Source organism: Alosa pseudoharengus, unplaced genomic scaffold (genome assembly GCF_046254945.1).
Source record: "Alosa pseudoharengus isolate Yale_2024_CS ecotype anadromous, Long Island Sound unplaced genomic scaffold, YU_APseudo_1.1 YU_APseudo_1.1_scf_6, whole genome shotgun sequence".
NCBI classification, from domain to species: domain Eukaryota; kingdom Metazoa; phylum Chordata; class Actinopteri; order Clupeiformes; family Clupeidae; genus Alosa; species Alosa pseudoharengus.
This window is the reverse complement of record NW_027468848.1, coordinates 20,780,803-20,802,100: the sequence shown is the minus strand read 5'-3', so window position 1 is coordinate 20,802,100 and position 21,298 is coordinate 20,780,803. Positions and strand designations below refer to the sequence as shown.

At 44.4% G+C, this 21,298-nt stretch overlaps 1 protein-coding gene across 2 annotated transcripts in view; it reads right to left on the bottom strand.

Moving 5' to 3' along the window:
* Positions 1-21,298, bottom strand: part of ccser1 (coiled-coil serine-rich protein 1) — an 81,243-nt gene that overhangs the window by 55,861 nt on the left and 4,084 nt on the right. For both annotated transcript variants that reach the window (XM_076269804.1, XM_076269805.1), the window contains exons 3-5: positions 16,166-16,380; positions 8,122-8,212; positions 6,889-7,003 (exon numbers count right to left, since the gene is read on the bottom strand). In XM_076269804.1, coding sequence (XP_076125919.1) covers positions 6,889-7,003; positions 8,122-8,212; positions 16,166-16,380 — 421 coding nt within the window. The remainder of the gene's footprint in view (positions 1-6,888; positions 7,004-8,121; positions 8,213-16,165; positions 16,381-21,298) is intronic.

Genomic DNA, 21,298 nt, shown 5'->3' with positions numbered 1-21,298 from the left:
ATTGCTGTGCCTTTATTTTATGAAATCTTGCCAGATATATGCAGTAACCGTTTTTTTAGAAAAGCAATTAAATTAAACTAATAAATAAGCCACTAGAGTCTTTAGGTTCCACTGATTTTAGTACAGCTAATGGAGGTTCCTGCTGCGCGTCGTGCCTAACAACGCCCCTTAGCTGTTCTAAAAATCAGTGGAACCTACGGCCTCTCGGGGCTTTGCTTAACTTGAGATCACACTGATGAATAAATGGCAGGTTAAAGTAAACAGGCAAAGACTGAAATGGAAATATCTCAAATGTGTCTTCATTCTGCATGTCTCTTTACCAAAGGCACACACAAATGATTCTCATTTTACATTTCAGACTGTACCAAGTTCAGTCTTTTCTTCTATGAGATCACTTAATTATGTATGTCGCCTTGACATATTTGCAATCACTGGATGCATATGCACTCACAAAGGGGGAAAGAAAGTCAAAACTTCCAGCACACATCATGATGCATTATGCAAAAGCCACTTGAGCCCGGCAAACAATGAAGGCATCCAGTGTGCAACAAGGCATGATGCCGTTGACAGTAAGCAAGGTCCCACCACTGCCTCTGTGCAGCATCTGTCCGATGTACCGGCAGGTTCGGCTTCCGTCACGGAAAAGAGTAAAACATCTGTGTTGACCCAGCGCTCCGGCCACTGAGTATGACTTATTCAACGGAATTCCCGGGTCAGATTTTCTGGAGAAGGAGGCTTGTTGCACAATCGTGCCTCCGGGTGGACTTGTTGGGAGGGATGGAGACCAGAATCAAAAGCATGCAAGTCATTAGCTACCCGTGTCGCACACCGGGGCAGCGCAGATTAATAGTGTCGGATCAATCACTAGAAGCCTGCACACACACACACAGACACACACACACAGACACACAGACACACACAGACACAGACACAGACACAGACACACACACACACACACACACACACACACACACACACACACACACACACACACACACACACACACACAGACACAGACACAGACACAGACACACACACACACACACACACAGACAGGATGCTGTGTTTGTGGCTCCCCCACTGCACACAGAGCATTGGGGTCTCCGCGCCAGCTCAGCGTGTGGACTCGGCTTGTCAATGAGCACTGGTGTTTTTGGGGAGGATGGAGTGGGGGTGGTGGGGCTGGGGCTGGATGAGTTGACACGACAGAAGCCCAGGAGCAGAGGCGCGCAGGGCTCCAACGGCAGCTGATGAATCTCCTGCGCAAAACAGGCCCAGATTTTTGCCGGGGGATAATAAATCTTGTCACTTTTGTGAGGGGGCTAGGGATTAGGGGAGAGATCTGGTCTGCTCTGCATGCATTGTCTGAGAGGCAGGCAGGCTGACGAGCCAGTGAGTGTGCGCGCGCGCGCACGCGCACACGCACGCACACACACACACACACACACACACACACACACACACACACACACACACACAGCAAAAGCTCATACAGGCAAATGTAAGCACACAATCACACACACACTCAGAGTCACACTCACACACGCAGTCAGAAAGCAGAGGTCCATACAGGCAAATACAAGCATGTACACACACACACACACACACACACACACAAAACTGGGCACAAATAGGCATGCATAAATACATTCCCTCACACACAGACAAATGCAAAACAGCAACACAGGAACAAACACAAAGACAGACGCATATGGTATGCGCACACACACACACAAACCTAGACGCACGCACGCGCACACACACACACACGCACACAGACACACCACATGCCAGTATCATGCCCCTGCAGCGCGGTGTTGTTCAGGACACGCTGACTGATTGACCAGCGGCCCCCTCTGGCACACACTCTGGCTGGGGCTCTCCGGGGGTGTGGGTGGGCGGCTTTCAAGCCACTGACTCACCAGCGGGCGCACAAAAGTGATATATTTCACCATGACGAGCGCAACACGATTACCCTGCTCTCTTCCTATGTGTCATCCATCAACAGTCCACCAAATATACTGTTCTACATATGAGCTTCTCCATATGAGCTTCTGTGTGTGTGTGTGTAGCTTTATAGCAAGATCATATCTGCAATGCAATGGAAGATTAATATGAGGAGAAAAAATCCTATTTAAGTATTAGTGCTGTCAGTTAAACGCGTTATTAACGGCGTTAACGTAAACCTATTTTAACTGCGTCAAATTTTTTATCGCGAGATTAACGTTCTTTTTGGTGTAACAAACTTTGTCGTTTTTTCACAAGCTGTTGCAACAACTAGTAGCCTAACGTTAGAACAACTACAACACCACACTGGATCTAGCTAGACCGTGCTGCATGTACACGCCCCCTTTTAGGGGAAAGGGAGCTGTTTGAATAATGAAAACCTATGCTGCATAGAAGTGGGGAGCGAAAAGGGGTTATACTTACTAAATCTTGAAACAAACGTGAATAAAAGGCACAAAATAAGGTTGGTGTAAGAGTTATCTGTGTGTTTATGGGATTAATGTGACCATTATGTTCCTATTTTTTGCTCTTTCCAGTTTAGACTACTAACAGGAGCCACTGCCCGTGGCTGACTATAACTAAGTTCGGCAAGCTTAACTTTACATGTCATAACATCAACTAAACATAAGTCACACATTCATTCTATCACTTGTAATATGAACGTAGCCTTTTTCCTACATGCCTGTTATACTGAAGTTCCACAGTTAGCTAGCTAGCAAGTCAAGTTGTTTTACATGGGATATGGTAAGTGTAGCTAGTACGTGCTGAATGGGTTGTAATGTAGCCTACATCGTTTCGACATGAGTAAGTTACATAGCCTACACATAATTCTTTATAACTGCCGTGTTAGTAAAATTATTGAATAGCCTGTAAATTAATAACTAGATGTAACGTCAAGGTGTGATTATCTATCTGTCTTTCCCATTAGAATCAATGATATATGTATGTTAACTTGTTTTCCGCTAAATGGGGCGTGATGCAGATTAGATGTAACCTATCTTTATGATGATGCGCGCTACGTAAAGGCATGCTGCACACACTTGTTTGGGCTTACGAGCCGGCCAAATAGTAGATTCGTACAATAAACACCAACGCAGTTCTGAACTCCCGGTCAGCTGAATCGTGTTTTAAATTGCTGTGGACACCGATGCCGACATGAGTGCGATGCCCTCTGCTTTCGACATTAATTTACTGTACATTAGATTCCATTCTTTTCAATACAACTCTGCACACCAGCATCGCACTTTGCCGCCGTGTAAATCACGATTCAGTTATATTTGGTCGACGCCGCTCCATAAAATCCATTGTTCATCCAGTGTTTGCGTGTTAAAAACTTCGGCGCTGATGTGTGTGGCAAGTGACAGTGCACCATAGACTGTAGGCCTATAAAATGGCAGTGCACTCATGTCGAAAAGTTCCTTATTTTCAACTGAACTCAAAGATAATGAATATAGTATTTTATGTTTCTTATGCCCTTTATTAGCTATATTTCTGAAGAATATATTGTGTTGCCTCAGGTCTGCTGCACATATTTTGAAATTTGATTTTAAATAATCAAATAGACCTACGTCTTAAAGTTAAGTTAATGAAGTAACTTGCTTTGCTTTCATTTGAATCCTAATCAAGATACACATTAATTGTATATTGTTAAGATGGACTCCTGGAAAGTTCAGAAATGCAAAATAATAGAATTTTAATCATGCGATAAAATATGTGATTAATCGTGATTAACTATAGGAATTCAGCGATTAATCATGATTACAATTTTTAATCGTTTGACAGCACTAATAAGTATATAAAGTATATATATACTTCTTTGAGTGAGGGAAATTTGGTCTCTGCATTTATCCCAATCCGTGAATTAGTGAAACACACTCAGCACACAGTGAACACACAGTGAGGTGAAGCACACACTAATCCCAAAACAGTGAGCTGCCTGCTACAGCAGCGCTCGGGGAGTAGTGAGGGGTTAGGTGCCTTGCTCAAGGGCACTTCAGCCATTCCTACTGGTCGGGGTTCGAACCGGCAACCCTCCGTCCGAAGCGCTAACCAGTAGGCCACGGTTGCTCCTGTATGGTTTGGTAGATGCAGCTTTTCCGTTTTATGAGCTGTGCGTGTGCGTGTGTGTGTTTGTGTGTGTGTGTGTGTACACATGTGCATGTGTGTATGTGTGTGTGTCTATGTGTATGTGTGTGTGCTTGTTTGTGTTTGCATGTTTTCTGATATGCCTCCCAGTCCATAAGAACACTGACTGAAACATAAAGTAATTACACAATCTAAAATGCATTACAGTAGCCTAAAGAGCATTAGATGGAACAGCAAAAACAGATGAGTAAATCCATGTCACTCACAACTTTTGCTTTGTCCCAGCAGAGTGAAGCACACTGCTAAAATGGAGGAAACAAGAACCATGCAAAGGCTTAAGGCTGGTTTTAGAACTACAATCAGCCAGTGTGGTTCACTATATAGCTTCACAATAACATATGCCTGCTTTCATGCCTTGTCAGAAAGACATATGATACCCGCATACATTCCACCCACAGGACTCAGGCCATTTCAGACTTTATGTGTACATGATGAGGAAGCAACATTTTTGATGGAGGCACAGAATGACTTCTCTGTGTCACAAGTCAAAAATCACTGTTGGATTACATAATTGTTAACACTGAAAATTCTTATCTTTTACAATTTTCAATCAAATAGGGGCACTCTAATTTTTTATTACATAATGTCCCATCAGTGGAGAAGTCTTCAACTGTCTAATGGAAATGGCTGTGTGATAATCGAACCTTTGGATCTTGAGAGTTTAGACTCAAAGTCAATATGTAGGCCAATTTTTGTGTCAGTATAATTTGTTCGGTTACCCAGGAGGCAGCTTCAGAGACATGCCTATTCTGGTATGATATGTTCTCTCTTCTCTCTCCTCTCTTTCTCCTCTCTCTCTCTCCTCTCTCTCTCTCCTCTCTCTCTCTCTCTCTCTCTCTCTCTCTCTCTCTCTCTGAGATTATCTGGGACTGGCCACTTTTTTTGTTAGTCAGGGAGGCCTGTGTTGCTGAGAATCTGTGCTTCCTGTCCTTCAATATATCATCAGTATTCATCTAAATCTGTCATGTAAGTCTCATTAGGGCGACAGACGGTCACGCGCGTCCCGTCACCATGTCAACGCTGGGACGGCGGCGCAGCCTCAGACAGGCTTCTCTTGATCTGCTGATTGAATTTCTTATTATATAAAAAATTTGTACAGTCCCCCCCCCCCAAAAAAAAACTTCACATCCTCTCGGTGGATTGAAAACAATTGGTGCAAGGCACAAAGAGAGGGGAGGGAGAGAGAAAAATAAATAAAGCAAAACGAGCTCTATCAGTGCCCGGGGGCCCTTTAAAGCACAATGACTTCAGAGTCACAGCAGCGAGGTAGTCCATCTGTATCCCTGGTAGCTGGTAATCGTGGCGGCACAGTTAGTGGTACCTGTCCTCTACAGCTGACATTTCCTGCTTTCGTTATACACAGGGAGCTCATGCAATTACACAAATGCATTTTTGAATGGGTGGCATGGGTTGACAGAATGGGCTCTGATGCTTTGCTAGTTTATCACAGAGCCTGAGCTTTCATTTGTTTTGTTCTTATTTTTTTATTTTACAGTGATGGCGGGTTATTCTGTCACTGTGCAACTGTTATCTCACCTTTTAGTTTTTCGCTATTATTGGGAGGGTGAATATGTAGCAGATGAGGATTCGTGGACATCTGCACGCACTTAATTGCCATCAAACTTCGACTGTGATCTTGTTTTTACAGCATTGATTTTCACTTTGTCTGAACTCAATGTCCTTTTCATAATTTTTTGGTTATTTCTGCTTACTGCTATTACTTTCATCTCCATTTGAATTGTCTGCCTGCTTGTGAAACAGAGGACATATATCCAAATGTTAACAAGATGCAGATCAGTGGAGCCTTGAAGAGAAAAAAAAAGATTTTTTAATATGCATGTTCCAATTTTAACTATCTCAGCAATACCAATATAATAACATCAGAATTTGTGGATTTGGAATTTGAGCCGAGTGATGCAAAGTTCAAAGGTCATGGGCTATTTTGCCTTAACATTACAGGGCCATGTGTGTGAGTTGGATAAACATCCAGTAAGGATATTCATGGGAAAAATAATTGGATACGTGACACAGCACAAGTCACATCTAGTTACGGCTGCCCGGATCCCAGACATTACTCTGGGCGCTCGGAATGCGATCGGTGCAAACCAACGGCTCTTTATGACTCTTAATGCAAATGCACTCTCCCTTTGTAGTCTCGGTTACCCTCACGGAACCCATATATTAAGGCGAGGGCAACGGCAGCTACGGTGGCGGGGGCTTGTTTCCTGTTTTATCTCTGCCACTCTAACAGCTAATCTGGGCAGATAATTTGCTAAAGGACTGTGTCCCCGGGACATGACCGTTTCCCTATAATACATGCTCCGACATGGCTTTGCATTTAAAACAAACAGTAAAAGAAAAAAAGAAAAAGGAATAACACGGATAGAGTTAGTATCAGCACTTTGGTACACACTCCATCCCAGTGCTCATCGTCTCCCATTTCGGTGTGCTGCGGTGAGCAGCAATTACACACAGCAGTGTTTTGTTGCGGCATAATGAAGTGCTTGAGCAAACGGAGGGGGCGGGATGAGGTGTGTGTGTGTGTGTGTGGGGGGGGGGGGGGTGATATCATTATTTCCCAATAACGGTCACATCTAATTACACCCCATTCAGAGCAAGAGAGAGGGAGTGAGAGTGAGAGAGAGAGAGGTGGAGGGTTGTTTGGGGGAGGTCAGGTGACTGTGGAGGCAGTGTGGATGGGTGTGTGTGTGGGGGGGGGGGGGGTGAGCTGTGCACCTGTGGGTGGGATCTCTGGGCTCCAGGCCAGGCAGGCGGTCAGTGGGAGGCTCCATTGGAGAGTGCATCAGGTTGAGGCAGGAGGCCAGCGAGTGACTGGAGTCCTCCCGAGACACTAAAATAAGAAGAGCGATAGAGAAAGAGAAAGAGAGAGAGAGAGAGAGAGAGAGAGAGAGAAGGGTAAGACAGGTAGATGTCAACACCTCTTTATTCACATACTGGCATGTGTGTATGGAAAGACACATGTGCACACACACGCACACACACACACACACACACACACACACACACACACACACACACACACACACACACACACACACAGTTACATACACACCTGCAATCACACTCACACACATGTGCACACCCCTCATGCACGAGCACACTCTCCCCTTTTCCTCTAGGCTACCTGCAGCGATGTTCATCCGTGGCATACGGTGGCTCAACAGGACCTGAGAGACGTCTAGCTGTCAGGCTTCCAGCACGCTCTATTGTGCCGCAGCGCTCCTGACAGCCCATGATTTAAAGAGCTCATTTTAATAATTAAAGGTAGGAACGAACTGTTCTGCTGCTAGCAGGGAAGATGCGTTAGAGATAATACGGCGGCATTGCTGATGAGAAAAATGCTGCAATGGCACGCACACAAGGAAATGGCGCACCAACAAACCAACAAACCAACAAACAAACAAACAAACATAAACAAACCAACAAACAAACAGAACTCCGGAGCATCCGAGTTCCTTCATCGCCGTGATTTGTCACATTAGTGAGAGAAGTTAGCACCACAGTCAGTGAATAATTTAGGGCACAACGCAAGAGTCTGCACCCCTTCTGCAAAGCCCTCTTTTTGCAAATTTGCAATGACATTGTCAGCGGCCCTCAGTCTTGATGCTTTGCCGTCGGTGTGTGTTTACGTGTGCCACAATCTGCATGTCCAAAAGAACTGAAAAGAAGATGTTGGTATGTTAAGACTGACTTAAGACCCCAACCTACCGCAAATACATTAGCAAGTGGCATAACACTGACTTTTTCTGTTTATTTCTCTGGATAATGTGGAAAGGGCATGTCATTTGCAAGACATCTCCTGCATGTTATTGTGCAGGAAGACGTGGAGATTTTAGTTGGATGAGTCATCAAATATGTTCAAAGAAGTTTGGGAGACAGTTGAAAATGTCCCAGTGACATTTCACACCTTTTCAACTTGCGCCCCGACAATCAATTTCCAGACCTTACCGTGTCTGTGGCGCTGGTCATCCGACAGATCCAGGTCCAGCATGAGATCGTCCTCATCAAGCTCAGATGAACCCAGGTTGTTCAGGACATCCTGGGGTGAGAGACAGAGCCAAAGAAAGAGTGAAGAAGGGGAGAGAGAGGGGTGGGGGGGGGGGGGAGAGAAAAACAAAGGTTAGGGAACAGACTTGAGACAGAGCTGTTAAGCTGGACAAGACACCTCAGATGCAATCATCTGCTATGGTCTGCATTCCTGTGTTTCTTTACTTTCAAGAATGAGTATAAAACTAGCATTAAGTATGATTTAACTATTTGAATTATGTTTGTCCAGACTATATCAGATCCACTTCTGAAGCATGAATGTACCATTTTTGCACCATCAGTCTTAATTGCTGGTGCCCATGGTTAATACATTAAATCTGACTCAAAATAATATGAAGTCATTCTGGTGTAGTTAGTTATTTATGCTAAGCAATGAGAATTGACAGACACTGCAGAGAATTAAACGCCTCTTGTACAGAGCCTATCATAGCCTCTCTGAGGTCGCAGTATATCTTCCGTAGAGCCATACTGCCATCCTGTGGTGGATTTACTCACTGTTTCCTCAGACAAACCACCCTGGCATAAAATATATTCGCGACAGCCTGATATTAGCCCACACAATCAATTCAGGAGTCAATTTTTTTTTTACTTTTAATTGAGATTGAGTAGATTAATATTATCTGGAGATACAATGCAATGATGATGTATAGATTGTTCATGTCACAAGAAACCATACAGAATGAATATCTCACATCAAACATTAAATACGCTCCCACAAACAGATTTAGAATTAACTGATATTAATGGGAAGTCTACTTCAGGAGGACAATAAGATGCTATATCTGGGCAGCCTCTTATGCACTTAGCGATAAAACGCTGCTAAATCAAATCCCTCTCAAATCCTTTTCAGAAAGCGCTGCACGTCCTGCTGCCTCTACCTGTCTCTACCAACACAGCAGTGGAGGGATCAATTATTCAGCCGGGGAGAGATCGGGGGCCTGTGGCAGGATGAAGGGAGGTTTCTCAGGGGTCGTCTCATAGCCTCATATTATTGTGCTTGAGGGTGTGAAAGAGACAGGTGAGAGTGACTCCTTCACTCGCTCGCTCGCTCTCACACACACACACACACACACACACACAAACACACAAACACACAGACCACCTGTATCGATTTTGTCATCTGCTAATGTCAAGTTTTCAGATAACATTTGTGCAAGCATGGGCCAAATGCCAATATGCCAAATGCATCAAGTCCAGACAGGTCCAAAAGTCCTCGTTTTTATTATCGTTGAGTTGGGGGCTATTGGTTCGTCATATCTGTGCTGAGGAATCGACTCTTGCTCCCAATCTTATCAATGTGTGAAAAACAGAGGTTGAACCATGATGCTCTTTTTTTCACCACCAAATGTCAGCAAACAAGTAAGTTATAAACTTTGTGTTTGTTTTCAAATGTGAGAGGCCACTTTAACAGCTCCTGCAAAGTGCCCCATAAGTGGGCAGCTGTGACTTATGTTTCCTGTCCCTACTCGTGGCGGAGCGGTCACCCTTTGGAATGGATCCTCCTGAGCCAGTACACACTTCCTTCCTGAGCTGAGTAAGAGGAACACAGTCACACATCCACCTGAGCTTTCCTGCAGGTTTCAGAGGAAGTGGATGTAGAAGAGCAATATAGGAAGAGAACCTGATCTCGCTCTCCAACTCCCCAGCACTGTGCTTCTCTGCAAATTGTTATTGTGCTTCAGATATTGTGTGAGAGAGAGATCACAAGTGCTTGAAATGATGGTCTCTCTATTGAGTGATAGCCATAGCTGATAGCATAGTGATAGACATAGCACAAAAGTTTTTGTTGACCAGGTCAGCTGTTTAAGTCAGTATCACAATCATTGTTTAAATCAGCTTAAACACGATGAGTGCATAATAATATCCAGTTTGCTTGTTTGTTTTTTAACGAAAAAACACTAATCTTTCAATGCTAATTTTCATCACAATTTCAAGGCTTCCAATGAAAGGGTTTTTAAGGGGAATAAACGACTGCAGAGAGTTCCAACCACAATGAGAGAAGCCTGTCTGTTTTCAAAGGCAAGAAATGATCCAAAAACAACAACTTAGCTGACAGAAAACAAGCCATCTGATTTTCCAAAGCTTTTTCTGATATGAGATTAGCGCTGGCATGGTGATTAATGGCGCTGTAATGTGCCAATAAGTATGCCATGTGTACGAGCCAGAAGATTAGAAACATCAGGCTGGATCCTTGGGCCGCCATTACCCATATTTTGTCAATGTGAACTAAAAACTCCCCATGGACTGCAATACAATATGTTGATGCCATAGCAAATGTCGTGGGTCATTTGAAATAATGGTGAGATATTACTAATTCAGAGAGGGCAAAGCCATCTCGGCTGCACTCCTAAAGGAAAAGGCCTAGTTCTGCAAAACAGCCAAGCTTTATTACGTGTTTAATAGTCACACTGGGAGTACACGGATGGACAATCAGGTCCAACCTGATTACCGGCAATCTGTTTATCTTTCAGAGAGTAAACTGAGGCAGTCTGAATGTGTGAGTGAGAGAGTGAGTGATTGAGTGACTGAGTGACTGAGTCTTATTATTTCATAAACACTAAACGTTCAGGTTGCAGCGGGCCAGCTACAGTACTTTTATGTTGACACTGAAGGGGCATAGAAGAGGTCACTGAATATTCAGGTGATTAAGGGGCTTGTCAAGGTTGCAGGTGAAAGGCTTTTTCATAGCTCACATAGACCAATGATTCTGCTTAACTACTACAAATGGCAATACCAGCACTTACAAGATGTAAGGTACAGTAGTATACGTGCACCAATAAGTGGCTGTGAGATGAAGGATGGTTCTCAAAGTGAGAAATTGAAGGACTCTCGTTAATCCTAATAATGTCCTGGAGATGATTATTATCAGATGACACTTTAATTCATCACAGTATTCAGAGGTAAAATATGAAAGTATGCATTATCATAGCAGAGAGAGAGCATGACCAGCCTTGGTCTCCTGGAATGAGGATCAGATATGTACTAACACAATAATCCTGCCATGAGAAAATCTGAAATACTGGTAACATGATATGTACCATGACACAGACAATAGCTTAGAGGGCTATGGAGGATAAAACAGGGCATTCACATGGCTGTGACCTCACCTCGGTCCATGCCATAGCTTCATCACACCACTGCCCCACCAGCCAAAACTGTTTATGACCGATCAGCACTGGTGCTCTCTAGACACTTTTCCACTGCAGGAACGCAAGGCACTTACCAGGTAGCGCAAATGTTTTCAGGTATGCCCCCCCTAATCAGTACTTTCAGCCTGTCTGTTTCCATCAGGCTGCAAGAACTACAGACCTACCAGTGACAGCCCAATATTTTGCCCTCTGATTGCATCAGAACATCAGTTCAGCAGAAGACAAAGTAATGATATATTTGTCCTGCCGCAGCACCTACAATAAACCGTTAACTGGGATTTCAAGGTAATATTAGGATTAATCTTAGGTAAATTTTGCTAGTGCTAAGTTGTTAACACTCAATTAAATGGCTTCATGGCAACTGTAATCACCAGCACTATTTATGCCAGCACTATTTTGAAGCTTATGTTTCAGCTGACATGTTGCTTATATTCATCCAGTGATCCAGTGATCCAGTGACAACAGACAGACTGAGGAAGTCATTTGTCCCCAGGACCATTGAACTGTTCAATGCTTCACTTAAGGGAAGAGGAGAGACAGACTTCTCTGCATAGTCTGTCTGCCTCCTCACCCCCTCCATGTTTGGATGAGGTCTGTCCACTAGCCACTTTTTACCACTGTCTTTCTGCCTCACTGTTTGCGTGCTATAATAGCACATATGCATAACCCCTCCCCCCATGCTACAGCCGAACTGTGGCCACACTTATTCCTTTTCTTGATATAGTTATATATAGATATATATTGACTTTATTTTTTGCACTGTTGGACTTACTCATTTGCACCATCACCATGACCACTATCACCATTGCACTATCACCGTGACACTCACTCACACAGAGCACCTTACCTTACCTTACTATGCACAGAGAATCACAGACTCAGTCCCTGCCTCAGCCATTGCAAGCACCTCTTGATTGATTAATCACCCACTATGTGGATACTGTTTTTAGAATTGATTTAGATTAAGTGTTATTTACTATAATTTGTATTTTAGTATATTTAGTATATTCTTTATTTTCTACTGTCCTTATTGTTTAGTTGTGTTTTTTATATTACATACTTTTAATTACTTTTGTCTGCTGTTAGTGAATGTGTGTGTGATGTCTGTATGCTACTGAGACCTTGAATTTCCCCTGGGGATCAATAAAGTATCTATCTATCTATCTATCTATCTATCTATCTATCTATCTATCTTAACAAGCTAATTATATAATTTCTTTTGCTATATTCATCACATGATCTCTGGTAAATTTCACTGGTTTTAAAAAGTGGCATTTCAGTCGCTTTTCAGACGCTTTTAACCAATAAGCCTCAAGCATCATAGTACGTGCCCCCTAGCAGTTTCAGGGATCAGTTAGCAGTTTCACACAGAAGTCCCCAAACCCGGGGAAGGTACTGATTCCACTCCAGAAATGGACGGATGCAGTTCCTGTAGGAGGAAACTGCACAAAAGGGCTGCCACTCCAGAACAGCCTGCGAGCAGTGGAAACACAGGAGCTACATACTGGATGAATCACCTGCCTCCTGTACCCAAACCTTGGCCTGTTTGCCACACTCACACACACACACACACATACCAAAGGCATTTGTCAGTGATTCTTTAACCACCCCCTGACTGACTGGCCAGGAACTGAGTCATGTTCAGTAAACGGACTTAAAGCCAGATGTAAGCTGGACAAAGTCTTCCGATGGGTGTCGTGGGGCCCAGAGCTGTCTGCTCCTCTCTTCCATGTCTTTCCCCAGGGCAGCTGATATAATACACTGAGTATCTCTGACTAAGCCCCAAATTAGTCGACCGTCCTGCCTTCAATCCCCACTGTGGGACTCTGTGGAGGCAAGGCTGTGACGCTTACAGCAATACTATGAAACAGTAAAGAGTTCCGATTTCCAAGCACTCAGAAAAACTCATTTCAATTTTTAATTTTCTGACGGATAATGCATTATTTATTGGAATCTCTAAGCAACCGGCTACCATGAAACCTGTCCGCTTATGAGTTCCTTTCCCATTCTCCGTGGTCTGCTGTGTGTTGTGCTTGTTTCCCTTCGTTGTGGGGATGTGCACGGCCTGAGAGACAGATCTTCAAGGGATCCGTTTCTGTCTGGTAAGAGGATGGCGCTAAAGCTCATTGGGCTAAAAGCAAAGCTGGGTCGGGCAGACGCAGAGCGCGGCCTCACATCTGCTGTGCACATCGGGGCCAAGCGCTTTGCTGCATGTAGGCCACACAGCATGGGCCAGAAAGCCCAAAGTCCTGTGCTGTGTGGTGGTGCCCGCCTGCCTGCCTGCCTGCCTGCCTGCCTGCCCGCCTCACCCCCACCCACCTGCTTGGCCTTGGAATCAGGGTCCCCGCTGATCCCAGGGAAAAAGGAAAAGTCTGATTGCATTCGCTCCAGGAAAAAGCTGCCCTCCGCAGAGCCGACCAAGAACTTGTCTTTTTTCTTGGCTTCTCTGATGAATCTCCCATTCACCTGCTGATATGATCATGATGTTTACACAAACACACACACACACACACACACACACTATATCTCCGTAGTCATCTGCAATAACAGTGTGTGGTTTCACACTGAGAGATCTGAGCCTGTGCTTCTCCAGGAGGATGACAGCTTGGGGTGTTTCAATCCCCCCTTCCTTCCTCACTCTCTCTCTCTCTCCTCCCTCTATCCCTCTCTCATTGTAATTTGAGCTGTTTTCTTACTCTACCTGCTCCCGCCAACATCTTTGCCTTCTCCGTTGCCCACACGCCACAGCTGTCTCTCTCAGCAGGGGGGACCCTGAGCGCTTTGGCAACGTGCTGTGGCAGACTTTTTAGGGAGAAAACAACCAACTTCCTCAGGATGGGGGGGGTGGGGGGGGGGCTGGGTTACAGATCAAACGGAAAAGGTGTGCCAGTTGAGCACACCTTTTCAGGAAGAACATACGCTTAACTCAAATTATGCGTTAGCTTTCCACTCGAGTTCTGCAGCTGTTTCTAAATCACTCGCAGCGGCACCTGATGAGAGTGCACTCTATAAAGTATGCAAAACATACCGTTGAGTGGAGTGGCATTGCATTCCCACAGAGATTACCATTCCCACCATTGCATTACCAGAACACACCGTACGGAACTGCCGAGTACCCTTGTTTACATTGTGTTGACTTATTTTTCTAAAAGTAATCAATGTTCAGTTAATTGCAAAGTCCTACCAAGGCAGCAAGTACCAAAATTGCTTTTAATTCCCGTTGGCATGGCCATGAATCTAGGATCGCGTTCACAATGTCACTGGCAGGGGAAGAGACAGCAGTGAGAGAGAGCACCATTTGCACGCTTACAATGAGGAGACACTCAAAAACACTCCAGTGTCCTCCGCAACTCCAAGCCAATCATGAGGCGGCAACGAGTGGGTCGCCAGGGAGTAATCACAATAACATCAGCTCGGATGAGGTTTCTTTCCCTAATGAAAAGATTACAGGGATATGTCCTCGCCGCATAAATAAGTGGCTACATGAGGGGAGAGGGAGAGAACTTTGGGAGGGAGAATGATGGCTACAGCCTACTGACTAGCCAACTCCTCTGCCGGAGCTCATTACTCTGATCTGCACTCCTGTCTGTCTGTCTGATCTGCACTACTGTCTGTCTGTCTGTCTGTCTGATCTGCACTACTGTCTGTCTGTCTGTCTGTCTGTCTGTCTGTCTGTCTGTCTGTCTGTCTGTCTGTCTGTCCTGCTCTGCTCTGCAATACTGTCTGTCTGTCTGTCTGCACTGCTCTGCGCTGCTCTACATTACTGTCTGTCTGTCTGTCTGTCTGTCTGTTCTGCTCTGCAATACTGTCTGTCTGTCTGTACTGCTCTGCGCTGCTCTACATTACCGTCTGTCTGTCGGTCTGTCTGTCTGTCGGTCTGTTTGTCTGTGCTGCTCTGCAGTACTGTCTGTCTGTCTGTCTCTCTGTCTGTCTGACTGTCTGCCTTCACTGCTCTGCACTTCTGCCTGTCTGTCTGTCTGCGAGCCTCAACATACTCATTCGCTCTGCATGAGCGGATTTGTCTGTTTAATTTAGAGCTGTGATTTTTATCCCCTGTGCAAGAGAGGGCCTGTAATCTCCCAGGAAGACGCAGCGCGCGCTAAGCCAGTTAGTCTGCTCCGCGGGGCGGCCCTGACCGGTCAAGGCGCGTCCAGTCGGCGACCACTGCTCCCATGCTGGGCCGTGCCTCCTGTGGGGAAGGGTCACTCACACTCGAGCACCCAAATTTCCAACGCAAGAGCTGCGCTTCAAATGCTGAGATTTCTTTTTGCCACGTCGATTAAAGCCTACTACAGCTCAGCATCTGAAAAAGTGTAGGGCCTAGCACTCAACAAGCACTCTTCGGCAGTCTCAATACACTACACAAAACCTTCAGATATGTTCAAGAGGGATTCTTCAGGATGCCAAAATTTTGCACAGGACTGTTTGCCCATTTACAGTCTTGACTGGCAAGGGCTCTACAGGGTCGTAAATGCTTCATCACAGTCGAAAACCGCTTTAATACTCATAAGCAGGCGAGACCTTTCAGAAGACCTTTCCAGGGGCATTCTGAAGATGTTCTTTTTTAACTTTTAAATGAGGCTTCTTTCAGCAGCCTGCTTAACACCACCACCACTGCCATGGGAGGAGAGACAGAGAGACAGAGACAGAGAGAGAGAGGGAGAGAGAGAGGGAGAGAGAGAGGGAGAGAGAGAGAGAGAGGGAGAGGGAGAGAGAGAAAAAGATAAGGGAGAGAAAGAGGGAGAGAGAGAAAAAGATAAGGGAGAGAGAGAGACAGACAGATAGAGGGGCCTTACCAGGCTGCCCAGCTTGGAGGAAGAGGAGTTGGTGCGCTGTTTCTGCAGGCCGAAGCTCTCCAGGCCGCAGCTGTGCGGCTCTTTGAGGCTGAGGTGCAACCGGCGGCCGAAGATCCCGCCACCGCCAGACTCACCAGCGCCCTCTGAGGCCGAGCGCAGGCGCCGCTCGAGACGCATGACCTCATGGTAGGGGCTTACGCTGCTGCACATGGACACTGCAAAGGGTGAGGAAGAGGAGAAGGTGAGGAGGGAGAGGAGGAGGGAGAGATGAGTTTAGATGGCATAATTTTAAAGGGGACATAAGAGGCACAGCTCTCCAAACAGAGCAGACTACATACTGGCACTGAACACACACACGCGCGTGCACACATGCACATGCACGCACACGGCCGGCCGCACGCACGCACGCACACACACACACGCGAACGCACGCACGCAACTTGTCCACACACATAATCACACAAAAAAACACAATATGTCACAAACACAAACAGGATAAGTACACACTGCACACAGTCAGAATGATGTCTTCTTGGCAAACCACAAAAGAAGTTCTTTCATACTACACAAGCATCTAAATGGAACACTGAAATTTATACAATCATAATCCACTTCATAACTCACAAAGAAATGCTAAATTGTCTGCCTTTGTTTATGATGAATAGTTTTTTTAAAAGGTACAAGGCATTTGCTGGAAGACAGTTGCAGACCCATTTTGCTGCCAAGCCAAACACTTCAAGTACAATAACAGATGAAATATGGTCCTTGTTAAACTATAGCAATGTAGAGAGATGGCCCATACAATATGATTTGATCATAGAAAAGCCCTTTGAGGTGTCACTTCTGAGAACATAACGGTTATGTATTGCCCCAAAGAAAAAGGATAATGCAACCAGGGATAATACAGGTAGCCAGTCACTGTCACAGAAAAAGGCCCTGGAGGGTGATCACTACACAAAGTGGAGGGCTACTGCCTTAAAAGTTTATTTTGAGATAATGACTGTCTGGCTATACACTCCAGCTTCTTAGGTGGCCGACTCATTTGACAGAGAATATGACACCAGATTAATGTTAGAGTACTACCTTCTGACAAAGTCCATTAAAACTGCACCACAAGCAATGCAACAAACATTGGTAGCTTGTGACAGGGGTTTGATTTACGGTTCAGTTATCTGAAAAAAGATTTTTTTAGAAGCGTCTGCACTCAGGGGTAACAAAGCTCTCTGAACGCCTCACCATGAACTGACCAATCAGAATAGAGTATTCCGTGGAGCTCGATTATAACAGCTGTTCAGAATATTTGATCTACCCAATGACACAGCTGATATTTGTTAATGACAAGCCGGATGTATTGCATAGAACACACACAACCAGGTTTAAAATCATAAGAGAGTGTGAGTCCTGTCTGAAAGGTAAATTACAGTCATGCCTGGGACTGTAAATACTGCCACACCTGCAATCTAGGGGGAAAACTACTCATCTTACAGGATCAAGAGTAAACATAAAACCTCACATACATGAAACAAAATCTGGTATAGCTCACCTTACATTACATAAAATACACATACATTCCCCTAATGTATGTCCGTAAGGACTATAATCTGCTGGAAACCGAACTCAAGTGCATCAAATCCACAAGGAAAACAAAACCAATGTGGTACAAAAACCATCAAACCAACAAAATGCGGTTTCACCAGAACGCTAAATAAACAGACAGAATTAACACAACACACAAAAATAATAAATAACAAAAATAAAAAAAACTGATGAGAAGAGACACTGCTATTCAAGCAGACAGAGAGTCTGGGTGAGGGTAGAGAAAAGCACAAGACACACAGATAAGACAAGTGGGAAGCCGACCAACAGGCAAGGGAAGCAAACGAGCCAAACAGTGTGAACTTTCACTTCCTCAGCACTGTTAAGTGTCTTTTATGACAATAGGGCTCAGGCAGTGCTGACACTCCCTGACAGAGGTGGGAGATAGTGTTAATGTTTCACTCTGGCACTTGCCACATCTCTCACTCTGAATTATTGATGCATACAGAAAAGGTTTGCATGTATGCATGAAGAGGGCTACACACATCTGCCCTGGTTGCCTGTTAACATGTAAACTAGGGCATGCATATCACCACCTTACAACCTTTCGGTTGGTGATTGGTGCAGCACAGATATTTTTGACCAGTAAGGAAAAGCTTAACTGACTCCTGAAGGTCAACTTAAAGTCATATGTTGTACTCCCAGGTTCAAAGAGAAGTGATGCTCTAATCGACTGCATTAGAATGTTATACCGAAAGGTTTTACTCCAACAAGACTTACTTTCACCAAATAGATTAATGATAAATATTGACCAAAATAAGCACCAATTGGTCCCTCACTCCCATTAACTACAGAAATGCATTTATATAGATAGATAGATAGATAAATACTTTATTGATCCCCAAGGGGAAATTCAGGGGGTCTCAGTAGCATACAGACATCACACACAACATGCACTTACAGCAAATGGTAAATATAAGTATAAGTATAAACATATAACCAAACACCACTGTACAATAGAGACAGTAGGAGATAAGAAAAGCTAACAAAACTAAAAATACTATATAAATTAAATGTAAAAGAAACAGTGTGCTTAAGGGTGGTCAAGTATGAGACGCTTGTAATGACAGGGCCTGTAGTTCTGTGTGCAAAGTGAGGTGCTCAAGAGAGTGAGTATCCTGGTGAAGGTGCAAAGTAGTCCAACAGTAGTTCTGTGTGTATGGTAAGGTGCTCAAGAGAGTGAGAGTGAAGGTGCCAAAAAAGTAGTCCAACAGGAGTCCCTTAGTTATGTGTGCATGGTAAGGTGCTCAAGAGAGTAAGTGTCCTGGTGAAGGTGCAAAAAGTAGTCCAACAATAGTCCTTAAGTTAAGTGTGCACGGTAAGGTGCTCGGAGAGTGAGTGTCATGGTGAAGGTGCAACAAGTAGTCCAGCATTAGTCCAACAGTGCAATAATAAGGTCTAGAGACCAGCATAAATAATATGGACAAATAGGAGAGCAAAGTATAATATAATGTAGACAAGGTAATATAAAAAACTATAAAAACTACGTCAGTGCAGAAACAGGTTGAGGTAATAGGGTTACAGCCATTCAGTATTATTGTAGCAGAAGCCATTGATCATGTGTGCTAATATAGCATGAAAAACATGAAAAACAGTGTAGCAGGAAAGCGGTAGTAAAAACATTAGGCTGTGGTAAAACAGTAGTAAAGCAGTAGTGGGTAGTCAGTACTCAAACATGGAGAGGGTGGAGAGGCAGACAGACTAAGCAGAGAAGTCTATCTCTCCTCTTCCCTTTAGTGATGCATTGAACAGTTCAATGGCCCTGGGGACAAATGACTTCCTCAGTCTGTCTGTTGCGCAAGTCAGTGAGCGAAATCTCCAGCTGATCAAGCTCTTTTGCTTTTTAATAGTGCTGTAGAGTGGGTGGCATTCATTGTCCAAGATGTTGATCAGTTTGTTCAGGGTCCTTTTGTCAGATATTGAAGTGATGCACTCCAGTTCAGCTCCCACTACAGAGCCAGCCTTCCTTAACAGCCTGTCAAGGCGCCCAGCATCCTTCTTCTTTGTACTTCCTCCCCAGCATACCACTGCATAGAAGAGGACGCTGGCCACAACAGACTGATAGAACATCCTGAGGAGCTTGCTGCACACATTGAAGGACCGCAGCCTCCTCAGGAAGTACAGCCTGCTCTGCCCTTTCTTGTAGAGTGCGTCAGTGTTGGCTGACCAGTCCAGTTTATTGTCCAGGTGGAGACCCAGATACTTGTAGGTGCTTACCGCCTCCACATTGACCCCATCAATGGAGACTGGTAGCAGAGCGGGCTTAGACCTGCGGAAATCCACCACCATCTCCTTGGTCTTTGAAGTGTTGAGTTGAAGGTGATTGAGTTTGCACCATTGCACAAAGTCCTCCACCAGGCTCCTGTACTCCTCCTCTTGCTCGTCCCTGATACACCCCACAATTGCAGTATCGTCAGATATCTTACCATGTGTACGAAAGTGTTATCACCCGGTCCAATGTGTACTGCACTTGGGCTGCGTTTACACTGGCTGGCCTTGATGCACAGTTTTCTGCCTATATCCTGTTTTTTGGATTGCCTGTTTACATCTACGTTTGAGAGTGGCCCCTATCAGATATCTGTGTACATGGTTTACTTTGTATAACACTTGAGACAATCCGCATGTGCACCAGAAGAATTTTTGTCACTGAAATGAGGGCAAAAAAAACACTGCGAATGCTTGAAATAAGCTTGCATTAGGGTATTTCAGTGGCTAGTTGTTTTCTTTCATTTCCAAAGTATCTTGAGAAGTCAGCAAAATAGACTATCAGTTTTATTTTAAGGTGAAAAAGAAAGTGAAGAGCCTACCGCCTTTATTGCAGCTTTTCCATCTGTGTTTTCATTTTAATTACACCATTTTGCCAGTCGTGCGTTCACGTGAAACTGAGAGCAACATTGTATGTAATGTACAGTAACTGCGAAAACGTAAAAGATTGTGGCCATTTTTTAACGTTTTGACTGCAGTCGCATTGGCACATTTGCTTTTTTCCTGTTTACACATCCATGCTATACATGGGAATTGTGCCACATGTGAGCAAAAAAATCAGAATTGGGTCATATTTAATTGACGGTGTACACGTAGCCTTGATCTGGAGTCACTCACAACAACTGCAGAGAAACGGACCATGAGCAGGATGCAGGATCATGGGCCCACTACACAGCACGCTCAATAAACAGGGGAGCATGTTCAGTGGCAGACTTCTGTCACTGTCATGCTCACAGTCATGCTCAACAGACAGGTTGAGGAAGACTTTTGTCCCCAGGGCTATCCAACTTTTTAAATGCTACACAAAAGGGGAGGGGGGAAATAGAGAAATGGAGCATGAGGCTGTCTCTCTCAGCCCCTACCATCATATCACTTTGTCTGCTGTCCTCCTGACTGTTTTTACAGGCTATATAAGCCATTCTACACAATCTGGATTGTGGTCATAACATCTACACCTTATAAATTATTCCTTGTTATATATTGTTATTAAAGTATATTCTTTGTCTTGTTTGTTAAGGAATAATTAATATTTAATAACAAGTAAAGTTATTG